The sequence below is a fragment of the Protobothrops mucrosquamatus genome, unplaced genomic scaffold (assembly GCF_001527695.2).
Source record: "Protobothrops mucrosquamatus isolate PMUCROS unplaced genomic scaffold, P.Mucros_1.0 scaffold1846, whole genome shotgun sequence".
NCBI classification, from domain to species: Eukaryota; Metazoa; Chordata; class Lepidosauria; order Squamata; family Viperidae; genus Protobothrops; species Protobothrops mucrosquamatus.
Window position 1 is genome coordinate 137,127 of NW_015387976.1, and position 17,912 is coordinate 155,038.

General features: G+C 40.0%; 1 protein-coding gene across 1 annotated transcript in view; it reads left to right on the plus strand.

Moving 5' to 3' along the window:
* The first annotated feature begins 978 nt into the window (after positions 1 to 978).
* FLT1 (fms related tyrosine kinase 1) overlaps positions 979 to 17,912 on the plus strand; it is a 65,318-nt gene continuing 48,384 nt past the window's right edge. The window contains exons 1-3 of the mRNA XM_029285544.1: positions 979 to 1,162; positions 13,393 to 13,489; positions 13,901 to 14,124. Of these exons, the coding sequence (XP_029141377.1) occupies positions 1,096 to 1,162; positions 13,393 to 13,489; positions 13,901 to 14,124 (388 nt within the window). The 5' untranslated portion in view covers positions 979 to 1,095. The remainder of the gene's footprint in view (positions 1,163 to 13,392; positions 13,490 to 13,900; positions 14,125 to 17,912) is intronic.

The following is a 17,912-nucleotide window of genomic DNA, read 5'->3' on the forward strand; positions in this document are numbered from 1 at the left end:
GACCATCCCAAAGGCTATTTCGAAAATAACTTTAATGGATAAAAAGTTGCGAGAGGGCAGGCTATATATATAAGATGCGGGGAAGGAAAAAAAAAAAGCTGCGAGGAGGGGGGGAGGGCTGAAATGTTGGCCACTTCCCAAAAGTCCAAGAAAACCTTAAAACCCCCAACTGGAAAAGCCGAATGGGAGAAAGATGCCATTTGAAGTTGTGGTCGTCAGCAAAACCAATTCTCTCTCTGGGCAAGGCAAGTTACTAAACTGGCGCATCGACATCTTGAGCATCTCGACGGAGAAGGCAGTAGTGGCCGTTTCCTCCCGACGCCCGGCAGGGAGAAAGTTGGAAAGTTTGCGTGAAAGGCAAAGGAAAAAAAAAAACATTTTGTGCCCGAGACTGAAGACCCCGGAGGTGCAAACAGCCCACGTGTATTTAATCTGTGTCTTTCACAAGAGTCACCTTCCATTGGCAAAGAGCCTTCCTAACGGCCAAGGCGACGCGTTGGGTGGGGTGGGGTGGGGGAGATGGGGCGAGGGAGAAGCTCACCTACTTGGGAGCGAAGGTCGTTATAATAACAAGCCTGGCAGTGCGGCGCTCCCGTCCCCGTCCCCCCCCGTCTCCACCAAGATCGCTTCGCTTCCCCCTCCCCAACCTGATCCAAGACGGTCCAGAGCGTGCCAGAGAGGAAGAGTCGTGCTCCCGGTTCCCAGATGGAAACGTGCCCGAAAGAGCATTCGCTTTCCTCGCCCCGCCAGGAAACATCGCTGGAAATGGGTGGGGGGGGAGGGGAGGGGAGGGGAGAAGAGGGGGGGAGAGAAACAGACCAAGTGACGTGTGGGAGGGGGGGGCGTGATGGAAAGGAGGATGCGGGCTGGGAAGTTATAAAGGGGCTGAGCCCGGTGAGTTGAGCACCCTTCGGATACTGCACCCTTCGGATCCCCCCAGCTGCCTGCGCTGCGGAGCCCGGCAGGAGTGAGGATCTCGCCGGCTTAGAATAGCCTCCCTGCCGCGCCGGGCGAGCGGACGCTCGGGCTCCATAGCGAAGCGGATCTCGGGCAGAGACGGGCGTTCTCTCTCTTCCCGGCGGCTCCGAGGGCGGCATGTTGAGCTGGGGGCTCCCCGGGACCGTGCTGGGCGGGCTGCTCGGCTCCTGCCTTCTTCTAGCAGGTAAGCGCGAGTCCCCCCGTCAGTCCTCGCCCTCCGCTTGCCCTGGACCCCATCCCGACGTTCTCCGACTCGGGTCAGGGCTAGAAGGGCTCCGGGGCGGGGGTTCCGAGCCTCGTGGCGTCCGCGGCGCTGCTGCGTCTTCTTGAGCTCGGACCGGCCCGGAAGTGAGGGCGAGTCTTGGTCCCAGCCGGAGGACCCAAACGCTCCGGCGGCGATGCGAGCAATGCTTTGGCTGAGCGCTGGTGCGCGGGCTCGCTGCAGAGTGTGGCGGGATGCGCGGGAGAATCTAATCCCGAAGGCTCCCGGGTCTTGCCTGCCCTCGGGCTTTTCCGCCAAGGCACCTGCGGACGGAGAAGGGCCACGAGATGGAGGCTTCCCTTAGAACGAGGAACGCTGCCCACAGCTGGAACTGCTGGCCCCGCGGATGCAGAGCGCGGATGCGGATGGGCTGGTGGTCCTCCCTGGCTCTTTCGCTGAGCCGACCTTTGCTTTTCTCCCAGCTTAAAACGGGCGAAGGAAACCCCCCCCCCCCGGGGACAGGTTGGGCTCTGAACGAGCTCAGGCCTCCGACGATCTGGACCATCAGTTTTGGGCACGGGGACTTGGGATGCCCGGGATTTCCAAATGCGTAGACTTGGGACGTGCGTGTCGTTATTTCAGGATGCCCCCTGGCGCTTTCCCTCTGACGGGTAGACGGCAACAGGTCTGTGCGAATTGTCTAAAGAGAGCAGAACTGGCCGGGGGGGGGGGGAATTGGAAAATAGGGTCCTAGGCAAAGCAAAGCGTCCGGGTTTTCCTTACCTACCGCGACGGGTGATGAACGACGGACACCTCAGTTTTGGTTCAATAGAAAATCAGATCACTTTGCACGCCTGGCTTCGCAGGGGTCGTCTAATTCGAGCATAAAGCTTTGGTTCTCCTGGTTTAGTGTGATGCAAATGGTGTGTGTGTGATGTGGCTTATTCAAGAAACCGAGATGGGGTAGAAATTGGCCGGCTAACTCTAATCCTTGCGACGACTCCTCCTCCGTAAAATCTGGCTCTGGGCTACGGAGCCAAACATCTCTGCAAAAAAAACAAAACAAAAAGAAAGAAAAGTCTCGGGAAGAATCTGAGGCTTCCTTTTCCTTTGGAAAGAAGGAGGACGCTGTGAGCGACCGGCCTTTTTCTCCCGACCTGGCCGCGCAAAAGAGACAGTCAGCCACCCTCCGGGAAAGGGTGTTGCTAAACGGTCCGGACAAGCTGGATTTATTTTCATTCACATGGCAACCCACTGCAGTGTTTTTCTTGGTGAGCTTCAAATACCTTGCAAGGGAGGGGCCGTGCGTGGGTGCTCCGGGGGACAAACGTTCAACTCACCAGTGCGCTGAAGCGTGGAGGGAGAAGGGACCAGCGCTGGAAAGATCAGAGGACTGAAGTTCACTAACAGGTCTCCTGGCGAGGAGACCCGGAGAGAGGAGCCAGAAGACACCTGCTGAGACAACGCGCGGGGTGGAGGAGGAGGAGGAGGGAGACCTTCGACCGTGACCGACCTGCAGCTGGATTGGCTGCAGGTCGTATTGGACAAATGTGTTCCTTTGAGAGCCTTGGGGGGGGGCATCAGCAGTGGGTCTGCCTTAGAACCCTGCAAGAGAAGTGAGCAGTGTGGATGAGAGATGATCCCCACAGTATCAAATTAATCAGGGGTATTAGGCCTAATCAGGCCTAGGGGTATTTTAGAGGGGTTTTAAATTAAATTTTTAGTAGAAGCGGCCAAATTTGAATAGTTATTTTTAATCTTTTTTAAATTTTGTATTGTACTGTACCATTGTTTTAAACTGGCTGTAAGCCGCCCTGAGTCCTCCGGGAGAAGGGCGGGGTATAAATTTAATAAAATCACAAAAAAATCACAAATACTGAGAGATTTAGGAGTGATGAGAGGAAGCACATCTTTATGCTTGTCGTGTTTAAGCTGCGAGGGCCACCTTAAGAGAGATGCTTTGGAAAGGGGAGAAAGCGGCTAAGGACTTAAGCAATAGGGGCCTTCAGGCCTTAGGCAGCATATTAGTGCTTATGACCGGAGTAATTTTTTCCCCCAGTCCTCTGATCCATTCAGCTGAAGTGTTCCTAGTTGTTCCATTGCATAAAATACCTTCACTCCAGATATAACCTTGGCTGGAAAAAAAATGCACTAGTATTCAGTGCGCTAGTTCTTTGGGAACTAATTTGCATCTCATGTTAGACATGGTTTGCTTAATTATGCAATCATTAATTGAATAAGCCACAAGCAGATGGGTTCACCTGACACATTAAACCAGGGGTGTCAAACTGCCAGCCCACAGGCCGGTTGCATCATATAGAGGCCACGACCACTCCAGCTCTGGCAATGCCAAAAAAGTTGTGATACGTCGCGACATGTCACGTGACATGGCAAGTTTGACACCCATGCACTAAACCAAAACCAAATTTTGCCTTAGTGCAATATGTGAATGGAACTATAGGGGTTTACTTCTGAAGAAATATCCCAGGATTGCGTTAAGCATAAGTCACTTTTAAAATTTCATAGTGTTTGTACAGTAAAAATAGGTTGATAAAGAAACATTCTTTGACAGTGTTGTTTAAAGACATTCAAGTTATTTGTCTACTGGATAACACCTGTTTTGGTCGGAATGGGATTTGAATGTAAAAATGTTCATTTCCAATTAGTATTGCACATAAAAAAATATACATCACTTCTCAGGGATATGTAATCCTATGAAAAGTGTTACTGTTGGACTCACACAGGTTGAAGAAGTTCTATGGTCAGCCTACTGTTTTATATTTTAACACAAGACATTGGGAATGCCAGCAGTCCTTTAAGTTTCCCTTTAGAGAAATAACCAAATCTAATTTTGGGTCAGCTTTCTGCTAACTGATTTTTCCCCCTAAAAGAAGTGGTAGATCATAGTAATTTACTGTATAGTTCACACTATACAAAGAAATGGCACATTAATGAAAATTGATAAAATCCATAGTAAAGTATGGAGTCATTAATTTAAGTTCATAAAAGCCAAACTGAAAATATATAATTGATACCAAACTGAGAATTCAGATATTAGGTATAGCTATTAGATGGGAAAACAATATCTCTAGCGTTTTTCTCTTCTTTTTTCTTTTTTGAGATAAGTAACATTTACTGCAGTTGGGAACATAGCCTAGGCAAACATACATATTTTAACATTGAGTGAAATGGGAAAGTTAGGCTTACATATTTACTTCCAAAATAATAAGATATAGTAGTAGTTGTCATTTTTATGGCAATTCCTGTGGCAAAGTCCTAAAGAACAAACATGTCTGGGAACCTTAGTTATCCTATGCCTTTTTCATACTAATATTCCTAAAGTTTATTTGCCATTCAGAGTTGTCACTGAAAGTTATCCTTAGACAGTAATCTCATTGAGATAAGTCTCATCAAATACATTGTTATTTATTTTTAGGTAAATCTGTATTAGAGCTATTGTCTTGTTTTACTGATGAACTGCATTCTGTGTTTTGTGGATTGACTTCTAGATATTTTCTGAATGCAACAAATAGGTATAGCATATCCAACCTTCCAAATCAGAAGCTTTTCAGAAAGCGAGGCAGGTTATGATAGTTAAAGTCAAAACATAACATTTTAGCACCTTAAATGTTCAGGTAGGGCACCTGCTGCCCTTTAAGACATCTTTGTGCAAAATGTTTTTTTTTTTACCACCTCTTCCCATTAATTTTATTTGCTAATTTTTTAAATTGAGCAAAAGGACAATGGTTAAGACTAGATGAGAAGTTTGGAATAAGTATGACTACCTTTAATACATAATATCTATCAATTAAAGTAACATCAGATATGCAGTAATACAAAGACTAAATTATTTTACAAAATACAAGCAGTCTTCACTTACTGGCCACAATTGGGAGCAACAACTCCATTGCTAAGTAGCACAGTTCTAAAGTGAAATGTCACACGAGTGTGACTGATTTACAACATCAGTTGGTTAGTTCCAGTTGTGGTCATTGAGCAAATCACCATGAATTGTTAAGTGCAATGTCACATGACCACAATTTGCAACTCCTGCCAGGTTCCCCATTGATTTGTCAGAAGCCAGATGTGAAGTTGCAAATGACCATCATGTGTGACCACAGGATGCTGCAACCATTATATAAGCACACCAGTTGCCAGTTACCTGAAACATAGTCATGTGATTGTGGGGACACTGTGATGGCTGCAACTTCAAGGACTGGTCTAAGTGTTGTAACTTTCAATGGTCAGTGAACAAATGGTCAATAAGGAAAGGCTCTAAGTGTGTTTTATTCAAATAGTGAGCAATAGTAAATACATCTAGATATGCATCTACATAATTTCAACTTTTAGAGAGCTATATTTGGTAAGTAATCCATTAAATACTGCAACATGATGCAGGCCAGAAGATGTTAATGGTAATGATAGTTTTAGTTTGTGTGATACACATTGTTTTGGAAGAAGTAAAATCTGACATAAGTGAGCACAAACAGTTGGTGTTTGGAATGGAGAATTGATTTTTAAAACTTAATTTGCTCCCCCCCCCCTCCAACGATGCCTTTGTGTAGCCCACAACTTGCATAGCTGTTTGGGACAGGCCTGTGTTCAGAAAACTCTTGAATACTTTGTCATTACTTTCTTGTATTCAGACTGCACAGAGATGTCTGAGCAGACTCCAAAGGGTTGCTTAACATTTGAGAACAATCAAATTAAATTATTATTGAGCATAGATATGTATGAAACTGTACGTATTTTCCATTGATACAGAGAATCTGAAACCAATTCAAGTAGATAACTTGGACTGAAATAGTTAGGTCTAAATGAATTTTAAATTTTCTTTTTTGTCCATTAAAATACCGCACAGTATCATTGAATCTTTGCAGAAAAAAAGACTTATTTAAGGAACTATATATGTTATCTTTTTTTTCCACTGCAAGACTCAAATGTCTGAGCATTTTTTTAAACAACAACCTAATCTTAGTGCATCACTACCAACTATGTGTTTCTGAAGCAAAAGAAACTGGGTAGAAATGAACAATAAGTGTTTGCTTCCCAACAGATGGGAAAAAATGAATGTATCTCTCTACTAATACAAGAATGAATTGCTCGGGATCTCCTTGATGTGAAATTATTTTTGTTTACATATTTGATTTATGTTGATGGTATTTTAGAGAGGATCAACCAGAGAGATTCCGATGGAATGTTAAAAAGAATGTCCTAGTGATCAAAGCTACTTGACAGTGGAACCAATTACTAAGCTTTCCTTTGCTAGAAATTTCCCCACAGAAAATGGATTGACAGTTTTCAAGATTGCTTTAATCTGGATTCTTGTTCTTGAGAAGGAGATTGGATGCAATGCTGTCAAGAGCTCCTGCCAACTCTCTACTTCTAAATAGTGTCTCTGTCACAGATACTTTCAACTGAACACAGTGAAGATTAGGAGAATAAAGAGACGCAGGGAAAAGATAGTATCCATTTCAGTTACATTAAATTATAATGTAATTCTATACAACCTCATTAAATGGTAATTTCTGAATTTGAATACAGAGGCCCTTTTTCCATATAAATTGGAACAGAATTGCATTCTTGAGCTCATTTTAACTCAATGCAAGGAATAAAGAGTTGTGCTAAAGGCAATATAGAACAAGAGAGTTGTATGGACAAAGAAGATGTTTAATTCATTTTCTATTCTGAAAAAAGAGTTCCATGCATAATGGATTTTGAGGAAGCCATTCAAGGCCAAAAGAAGTACAAAAGTAGATATGGGGAAATAAAGGGGATAGCCAAAGTTGTTTTCTGAAACAAGAGCAATATCTTTTGGCAATTTTTAAAAATAAGCTATGTATACATGTGGTATAGCATCAACTGATAATTTACTGTACCTGGTACAGTAATAATTTGAGATTTATTTATTTAGAGACCATCCATCTCACTGGGAGGAGTAGGGTGTTTTTTCTGCTTTTCTTGCTATATACTGTATCTTCAGACACTGTGGATAGTATCTATTAAATGGGCATTCTTCTTCTTCTTCTTGTGCCATATCCGTTATCGGACGTTGGCGATCATGTTGGCGATCCTGTTTTTATCAGCAGCCGCACGAAAAAGTGCTGCTCAGTTTTGTCCAAACCAGTCCCTTAGATTTTGAAGCCATGATGTTCTTCTTCTGCCTGGACCTCCTTTTGCCTTCAATCTTTCCCTGGAGAATTAAATGGAGTAAATTGTGATACTAATTAGGAGGATCAGGTTTCAGAACTCTTCTGGGCTTCTTTAGGCTTGTTGTCTACCTTTTCTTCCATATTCCAGAATGAGGAAAAATGATTTTGTGTCTCCAACATCATGGGATGGGGTGATTGCAAGAAACAAATATAAGGAAACTGGCAAATAAGCATCAAAACTACCCTGTCACATCCTTAATTACTTTCTGGACTTACAATAGCAACAAAAAGGTAGAGCTGAAATACATATGTACAAAATATGGTAAAGTGGGAATTGTGCAAGAAACACCATCAATTCTTTCCTAAATAGAATAGTAGAGTTCTTTCTCTTCTTTACCTTGTTGGAAGTCTTGAGAGAAGATGGAATCAACACCCAGGAGATTGGAAAGCTAATGAGTATGAAATGAACTCAGAAAACACACCGTAGTGGGAGAGAAATGGCTGTGTTGAAGTTTCCTGGGGACCACAGGGGAGGTGCATTCCAATCATGATAAAACATCCAAAATACCTTTCAGGCACATACATCATTTATCAACTGACATCACATCTAAGACAAAGCTTATACACATTGAGCCTATCCTGTTTTTATTACTGCATTGTTTCTACTAATAAAAATTAGTTGTACAGCTTGAGTTCTCCAAACTTGAGGAAGTCCAACAAAATAATACATCAACCCTGAAATCAAAGATATTCTGTACCATGTCAATTTAAGGTTGTGTCCTTCATGAGCTTAAATGGAAGAGATGAAGGCAACCTTATAAAGCCAAGAAGGAAATTGCTATTATCGGACGTGGTTGTTCTATAATAGTATACAATAGACCCAAGGAAATAAAAACCAATTCATACTTGGAAAAAAATGCCTTTCGTGTATCTTCTCTATCAAATTTTCTTTATGGTTTTATGGGCATTCCTTGAATTGATGAACATCTTTTCACAGAGACTGAGAGAGAGCAAAGGAAGCAAGTAAGATTGAAGCATTTATCCCTGGGGTGTAATGCATGGTTTGTTGTCCTTAAAATATAAAAAGGAAAGGAAATGGGAGTGATACAAGACAATGGAACTTTTGTCATTGTGGCTAAAATGCCTGGCAGAGAGGCTAGAGACCATGAGGATATTTTTTTTACCCTTCTTTCCCTTGAAATAATCATTATAATTTGTTTTTAAAGCTTTATGGAACAAAGCTCAAAACTTAAAAATGTGTTTATAGTAACTCTTGTTTGGCCCTCATACCTGTTGCAGTTTGAAATGAAAGAAACTCTGGAATTGAAGGGGAATGAAGAAGGGGAATGAAGGTTTGGAATTGTAGGTCACATCTTCACTTGCTCTTAACCATGAAAGACAACCACAAGTTTCCTGTTGGTTCCTACAGGAGCTGCATTGATCTTGTTCATGAGAAAAACAGCATTAAGTTGTTGTTAGTTGAAAGCAGTGGGTTTTTTCTCTCCGAAGGACAGTCCCAGAGCTATCAAGTCTATCAGGTTGGAAGGAAGTCAGATCACTAATTGGGTACTGAGGCCATTGAGGCAGAATAGGGATAAGGGATTTCATGCTAGTTTTGTTTTCTGTCACCAATGGGTGGATCACAACTTCAGGAAAGACCTGTGTTCAACAAACCTTTCTTTGGAAAAGGAGAAGCTGGGAGGAATCTGAATTTCATTAAGCAAGACGTGTTTGATTTTCTCTTGAGGAAACAAAGCAAATAAATTATAGTGGTATCAGTATGATAGGATTATAATCTTAATAGGTATGAGAATGTTTCCTCTTGTGTTTCCCATTGATTTCAATGACTCAAAGAGGGTGTGATTTTGTGTCCCTTTGTAATCTTTACACTCATTTCTCCCTATGCTAATAACGTTCAGATACCTCCCAATCTCTCTTTTTCCAAAGAAAGGTTTGTTGAACATCTGTTATGAAGGGAAGTCCACCACTTTTCATGGTTACAGCTTCTACTTTGAATTGTTCTTGTTATGAAGGTTTTTTTTTACTGGTGTTCCTTTGAAATCTGCCTATATATAGCTTAAATTAATTAGTTTGTATTGGCATTCTGGAGCAAGAGAGAAAAATGATTAACTATTTCAAGATCTTTTTCAACAAATAGTATCATTAAGGCAGGTATCCTTCCTTCTATTCCTGATGTTTCTTTTCTGTCATATTATCCACTTGGTTTTGCAGCACATGCAAGTTGGGTAAGCATCCTTTCTGTCCATCAAAGTCGTTAATAACAGTTTGGGATACTGTAGTAGTGAAAGATCAAAAGCTCCACTCAGTATTACCTTTCTGTTTTCTTAATAAGCACAACCACTGGGGTGGTGAGTGGGAGTGATAGCATGTGCATTATGGATACCATGACCAAATGATGTAATTATGCAATATAAGTTTAATTGGTCAATATTCAATACAAAAGTCACTTGTGTGATGTGATACAAACATGTAACTAATATGCTTGGACTAGAAGAAAATTTAAGATATTCAATTTCTTATGTGCTAATTCCATACTGTATTTGCTAATCCATAGGAATTATATTCATAGGAAAAATAAAGCTTTATTTAAGTTTATGGACAGGAGCTTATAAAAAGATGTGGATATTTATGACAACAATGTAATGGAATATTCATTATATATCAAGGAAAACTGATAAATACGCTAGAGAGCTTAAATTGATGGGAACTCATATCAACAAACTATAATATGATTTGTTTGATTTTATTTAGGATGAGATGAATCAGCAAGCATGGTATGTTCCACATATAGGGGCATAGTGCAAACATGAAGACAGCCATTGTCATTGTGAAATTGCTTTATTTCTTGTCCTAGCTTAGGGGGCATGCAACCCTTTTGGGCAAGTAGCTAAGAGGGATGTAAAGATTTTCAAGATGGAATTCTCTTAAAGGTCAAGTGAAGCATTCCCTCAAAAGTGATCATTTGCCTGTTTTGTGCTGACTGCCTTAATCTTCATGCATTCATTTATAAGTAAACATACAATATTTTGCCTGCAAAAATCCAGACAACCACTATAGTAGATGCAATGATAGATCCTTCTGGCTGGCTGCCATCTAGTAATTATCTAGATTTTTGCACTCTGGGTATGTATGATATGTAGTTCCTCTTTAGTTGTAGTTTGTAGTTCCTTGAGGAGTAGATATCTTGCATAGTACCTGTCAAGATAAATAAAATCTGCCCTGCCCAAGTTTAGTGGGCACATTTGAAAGCTGAAGAACATGTTATGGGTTAGAGATGAGATTCAGATTGACACCTTCCTGATTCCTTGGGATGCAAAAGGGAGGGGAAGGAATATGGTTAGGTTTGCAAGATTGCCTTACAGTAGTCTATAGAACCAATAAGATTTGGTTCTAGCCATTTATATAGTCTGTTTCCTAATCTGGTCATCTTCAAAGGGCTGATATCAGTCTTGTTAGTCTGACTATGCATTCTCTCCACTCCCACTTATACCCCAAGGAGGGGCCAGACTTCCTAATGGTTTCCCTGTTTCCCAGGCTCAACACATGTTTTTGCACATGTTGTAACCATCTCTGCATAGTCTCTTTAAGGTCATCTCTGTAGCTTCCTACAGTATCTCACTTTTCATTTAGGACTCAAGGTGGCATACATAGAGATTGCTTAATATAAGACTGCAGAAACTCAGAAGAGAATTGCTTTAAAATATGTCTATTTTTGAGACCTTATTTTGTTTATGCAAAGACTTACCATGTAATAAAATGTACATGGTGCCATGTTATACAGCATTTTCTTGGCTACTTAATATAGTCTACTGCTGGAATTTTAGCAAGGCATCAGAAATGGTCATATTAAAATTGACATCCTATCCATTAAAAGGCAGCAGGATGTATAATGACTAATACTTATAGCCTTTGTTTTCAGGAATCAGTTGGCTTTTCTAGTAGGAATGATCTTGAGAACTTTAACATAAAAGTATACAAAAGTGAATTTGCCATCCAAGTAGAGACTTTAATTACATTACAGATAACCATGATGCCAGAAAGTAGTTATAATGTCTCCCCTTACAAAAATTTCCAATGCTGGGAAAATGTTTTATTCATTTATTCATTAAATTTATATGCTGCCCATCTCACTAAAGATGACTCAATGTGAATTACAATCAATCAATAACAATGCCAATACAAAGCATTAAAACAATAAATAAACAATAAATAGTAATATTATTTACTATTAATATTAATAGTAATATTATTCAAATATTATATTTGAATTAAAATTGACAAAGTTGGGGAAGAAAGGAGCAAGATTCATCCAGGGAGAAAGTGGGCTCTTATCTTAATCCAGTAATCACCTTCAAAATGACTTATTCTTATGGGACATCCAAGCTTATCACAAGAAAAGAGATCTCTTGTGGAAATATTGCTTCTGATGCAGGGAAATTTGAATGTCAGCCCACTAACATTTATTTCTCAACCTTAGCAACTCTAAGATGAGTAGAGGTCAACTTCCAGAATTTCCCAGCCAGCATAGTTTGAGGTAAAAAAAAGAAGTAACATTTATTATACCATGATGTTACTTTCACATTGACATCACATTCGGTTTTGAATATTAAATTACAGCTTAATTATATTCTGAGTGATGAAATTCTTTTGTTATGATTTCCTTTCTAGTCAACTTGGTTGTAGTGCTAGAAGAAAGAGGGAAAAAATGCTCTGTTTTCCCTTGCTTGACCACAAGATTCTCTGTGCAGGGTGGATCAGAAATTTTTCAGAATAATAATAATGACTGCAAACAGCATTATGACTGAGTTGCCAGAATTAATCATTGGAAACTTTTTCTAGGATTTGGATGTGAATATAGTAAACCATCAAGTTGAGAAGGTTTTGGAAAATGAGTGGCGTAAGACCTCATGGAACTTTAAGATGCAAACAGATAGGCATCTTGCTCATAATATGTATGATATAACATTTATTGAAAAGAAGAATGTCTGGTTCATTGATGTTGCTATTCCGGGTGATGCTAGGACTGAGGAAAAACAATTGGAAAAAGTAACAAAATATTTTGACTCAGAGATTGAAGTTGTACGCTTATGGCCAAAGAAAAACCATTGTTGTATCAATTGGGATTGGAACCTTTGGAGTGATATCTAAGGGACTTCCTTGATAGCTGGAAATATTGAATTTATCAGCCCTGAACATCCCAATTTTTTCAAGAAAATACCTCCACTCTACTTGGAACTGCCTATATTCTTAGATGCGACCTTACTAATTCTTAGGTGCTTGGTAAGGACTTGAATTATTAAGTTTCCACTAGTCTTAGATTGTGACTTTAACCCACACATAATAATAAATTTACTTGGAATAGCTTATATTTCAAATAATACCTTTAACAACATCAACAAACAATATCTGTGTATCCCAGGCCTTTGGGAAGGACTCAATAGGTGGATAAAAATGCTAAACCCTGTCTGTACATCTGGCTGACTGCAACCAACCATAATAATTGCTGCTATGTGGAAAACTAGTATCTTTTTTATAGTCTGCATCACTGGAAACAAAACTAATTATGGTTTTATATTAGATGTTGGCAATGTTCCATTGTTAAAGAATAACTGGAGTCACACATCAGGTTAACAACAGAGTGTGATGTGAGACTATTGTCATGTGTGAACTCTTTCACTGAAAATTAGGATCACAGTTGATAGGTCTAACAAGATAAGTGAACCTTACCATTGAATTTAGTTCAGTACAACATATTTAAAGAAACCAATGTGTGAAAACCCATCCTAAAGCTAATCTAGGTTATAATTTACAAGAACTATCATTTGTTCATCTCTATGATGATTTTATAATTTCTGTTTTTTTCTTACATTTTAAAGAAAGTATCATCAAGTTACATTTAACAAAACTTTTTTTCATTCAGAGGACAGTTTTAATTCCTTGAGGGTTTTTTTAACTTGGAAAATCTAATTCTTTTTAATTGCATTTGTGAAACAATACAAAGATAATTAGATTTTAATAATACTTTTGTTTTGTTTCCAGGATCGATTTCAGGGTTCAAATGGAAAGGCCCCAAATTAAACGTAACAGGAGCGCATCATGTCATACAAGAAGGAGATACTTTAAATATCTTGTGCAGGTAATTAGCTTGGCTGAACTGACCTATGCATTTGTCCCTTAGGTACTATAGTTTTAATTTTGCATGCAGGGTAGCTTTAGGCTAAGCCTAAGTAGACACTGGCCTGGGGCACCAAAGTTTAAGGGGTCTTAACACTGCCCCTTCTTTCAAATCATTCTAAAAATGCAAATCTTGGCATCAGCAGGGAGTGATGTCCTTACTCAGTGTGGCATAGAGTCATCATATACCCATGATCTGGCACACCTTGGTGGGAAATAGACCCTTCATTGAAAGGATAAAAAGAGCACCTTCTTAATCTTTTGTGTTGTTTTTGCTTTTGTAGAATATAACAGCTAAATAGCTAATTGTAATAAAAAGGAAAGCTAGAAAGTTAATTCTAATTTTCATCTTTTTCTTAATCTGGATTTGCAGTGGAGATGTGCCCCATTCTTGGTTTCTGCCTGAAACTCTAAGTAGGGATGACAACCGATTGAATATAATGACTTACGCTTGTGGAAGGCACAACAAGCAGTTCTGCAGCAGCCTGACTTTGAACAGAACTCAAGCAACTGACACAGGATACTACAGCTGCAAATATCCAGCCTCAAGTGAAGTAAAAAAGAAGACCGTATCTAAAATATATGTATTTATTAATGGTAAGATCTGATTATTTTTATAATGATTGTTACAGATTGCTGCATTTCCACAATAGCTAAGGGGAAAAGACATACAATGGTACCTCAGACTTGACTGCTTCAAAACTCATCAAATTTGGTACTCAACCTATTTTGACACAAAAATATTGTCCCGGTACTCGTCGTTTCTTTGGTACTTGATGTACTGAGATAGGAAAAGGGAGATGGCTGCAGACAGGAAGTAGGCCATGCCGGGAAGGTCATTGCAAAAGGTTTACCAAAGCAGGGGATGGCCACAGAGGACAGACAGGAAGTCGGTCATGCTTGGAAGGTAACTGACATTGGAAAGGGACAGACAGGAAGTCCTTCCTGGCCAAAAAAAGGATCATGTGGTAAGTCATATGGTTTGTTTGACACTTGTCATTTTTAGTACTTGTTGCACTTCTTGGAACCAATTAACAATAAATACTGAGGTACCGCTGTATTTATACATGAATTACAACCCATTTGCTATAACATCAGAAAAACTAGGTAAAGATTTTGTTGACTCACTCTGTGCTTGGACACTTAGGGCCAAAACTAATGTGGTGTAGAAGACCTTCAACTGGATTTTCTAACAGCCAGTGCAATAAAACAGCCAATGCAATAAAAGCATTTGATGCCTGTTACAGTATTTAGATGCAATAGGTCATTACTTGGCTATGAGGCTTTGTTTGCAGTAAAACTGTCTGAGAATAGGATTAAACTAAGTGATCCACCAATACTGCAGTGACAAAATTAGTAATTATGAAGGGGGGACTTTTTTGAATTTTGGAGGCAATTTGATAGGTTTTTGGAAAAAAAGTTAGTTAAATCTATTGGAATTTTTATTTTGAAGAAGAAGAAAATATTCTGCTGAAACTTGATAAGGTACCATTTTGTTTCAGGAGCATATTTTTGTAGTTATAGAGGCAGCAAATATTGTGTTATAGAGGCCAGGACAATTGTGTTAGACCTGCAGGCGCTCTGATCCTTGGTTAAGTCTTTTGTCTCATAGTTTAACTTACCAACCCAATTTGGCTCTCTTTAGAACTTTTAATAAGGATTGGGAGGTGGTCAGATACCTCTTGCAGTAGTCATACTCCTGAGGTGTTGGTTCAAAATGCAATATTAAAATTAATCATTAGCCTTATCTGAAAGGAAGCATACCAAACGTGTTTTAGGGTATGATTAAAATATTATCTAAGCCATGTCCACAGTATTAAATACACAGCTGGTAATGTCCTTGCTAGGATTTAATTTAATTTAATTTAATAATTTAATTTATATACTGCCCTTCTCCCGTAGGACTCAGGGCGGTGCACAGCATATTAAAACAGATACAAACAAAATACATCAAAAAACAAAAAACCCCATAAAACCAAATTAAAAGCCAAATATTGGAAGCTGTGTGTCAATTAAAATTTTCTTAAAATCATCCCTACCTAAAATCCTCCCTAGGTCAGTCCCGCTTGCTGAAAAAGCCATGTCTNCGCGGCCGCATTCTGGACCAGTTGAAGTCTCCGGGTGCTCCTCAGAGGGAGCCCCATGTAGAGAGCATTACAGTAGTCCAGGCGAGAGGTGACGAGGATAATGTTGTACATGTGTCTCAACCAAAAGGTGTGAAATATCAAATCATTGCCAACAGAAAAAACAGCGGAATGTCATGAAGCAATATTATGGATGTATAGGAAATTAATGTTTTATTATTTACTTTGTTGATACTTGACTCACATCCATTAATCAACTCTACTCAAGAATACAATCTTGATAATCTTGACCATGTGACTTTTCCATTGTCATCAAAGCAAAGTAAAAGATACAACCTTTTGTCTTTGCCTATTTTCCCCCACAACTCTGTGATAGGACAGGCTGAAGGAGTGATACCAAATTACCTAAGTCAGTGTTTCTTATTCTCATCAACTTTAAGACATGTATGACTGAATGGGGAATCCGGACACTTGAAGTCTACCAACTTCAAGTTGATGAGGCTGAGAAACACTGATCCAGAGAGTTTCCATAGATGAAATGCACTAGGATTTGGTTGTCCCCAGTGCCTTAACCACTATATCATCTGTCTCTCCTTGCATTGCTTAGTAAAGTACTCTAAAGGAACATTTTACTCTATTGCAGTATGGCGAACCTTTTAGAGACCGAGTGCTCAAAAACTGGCCCCACTCACTCCACTCCACCCCGTGTCCTGCCCCCACTTCACCCCCCATCTCCTACCCCGCCTGCCCACAGGGCCACTCACTGCCTCCAGGGCCCGCTGCAGATTGCCCAGGCAGCCGAGCAGCGCTATGGTGGTCATGCCCTGTGCCCGCGCCCTGCAGCATCAACTGTGAGGGCCAAGTCTTGTCTACGCTGCCTGTGGCTGCCATGTCCTTGGCTGCACTGCTCTGCATGGGCCACACTCAGGGGCGACTCTCCTTCAGGGGGGCTGCTGGAGAGGAGGGGGTTGTGGGGGGAGGCGAGGCTGGGGCAACGGCACGTGTGCCCACAGAGAGGGCTCCGAGTGCCGCTTCTGGCACCCATGCCATAGGTTCGCCACCACTGCTCTATTGCAATGAAGCACTCTTTAAAGATCTGTGCACCTTTAGATTTCAACTCTATGATTGATTAATGCTATTTTGCAACTTCTTAAAATGTCAGGTTTCTATCTTATCATCAGGATGTTGAGAATTTGTTTAAATGTTCTCTTGAGGACATTTTGCAATTTCATGGTGGAGACGAGGATGCTTTTCTGTTACACTCTTTCTGTCACTCTAAAGCCTTCCTGTTCATTCCACTGGCTAATTGAAAAAGGTCAGTTCCCTCATAATAGCTTCCACTGAGATTTAAAGCGTGGGAAGACTGAAGATTTCTGGAGAAATGACTGTACAGTGAAAACTGGACATTCACAGACATGTCTTGATTACCTCATAATTGTTGGAAAATTGCTGTAATTTCCAGTTTAGTTTGTGTCTAGTTCACTCCAAGGCAATCTCTACCTCTAGATTGGTATAAGCACACATATACCAGGCTACAAGGAATTAATGAAGGATGTGAAAGAAATTTTAATATCATGTTATACTATTATTGCATTATAATATGTATATTTAATATGCAATATTAAGATATTTGTTATGGCTTTAGTCATTCCCAAATTCCTTATTCCAAGATACCAAATCTACAAATCTTGGTTCTATCAATGTTAATATTTTGCCAAAAACTGTCATCAATTTTCCACCAAATATTTTGAAGTTTAGTTTCATAAGGCAAAGTACTAGAAAATATTGGAAAATAATGTGAGTGATAGTCCCTATATTCAGATTAGAGCACATATAGACACTCATTTCAGCTGGCAAAAAATACAGCTTGATATTTACTTTTTCTGCAGGGCAGTCCCAACTAAGGTTTATGGGAGCTGTAGTTCAAAATATTGAAAGGCAAAATATATAAATCAAACCTTCTCTTAGATAGTAGGTGCATCTGAAAACTCATAGAATACCTAACTCAAAAGCACAATTGTTTCAAATTCTCTGAAGCTAAATTTCTGATGTGGCTCATGTGACAGAATTCTTTGTAAGTAAGTAATATGCTTTAAACCAGACATATCAAACTCGCGATGTCACGTGACATCGCACAATGTATCGGGACGGTTTTATCATTGCCAGCAATGGGGTGGGCGCGACTTCTGGATGACGCGTCTGGCCCACGGGCCGGCAGTTTGACACCCCTGCTTTAAACTGACATGTAAATGAGGAACAAATGGTTAATTATAAGAACAGTAGGATACAAAAACAAGCCAT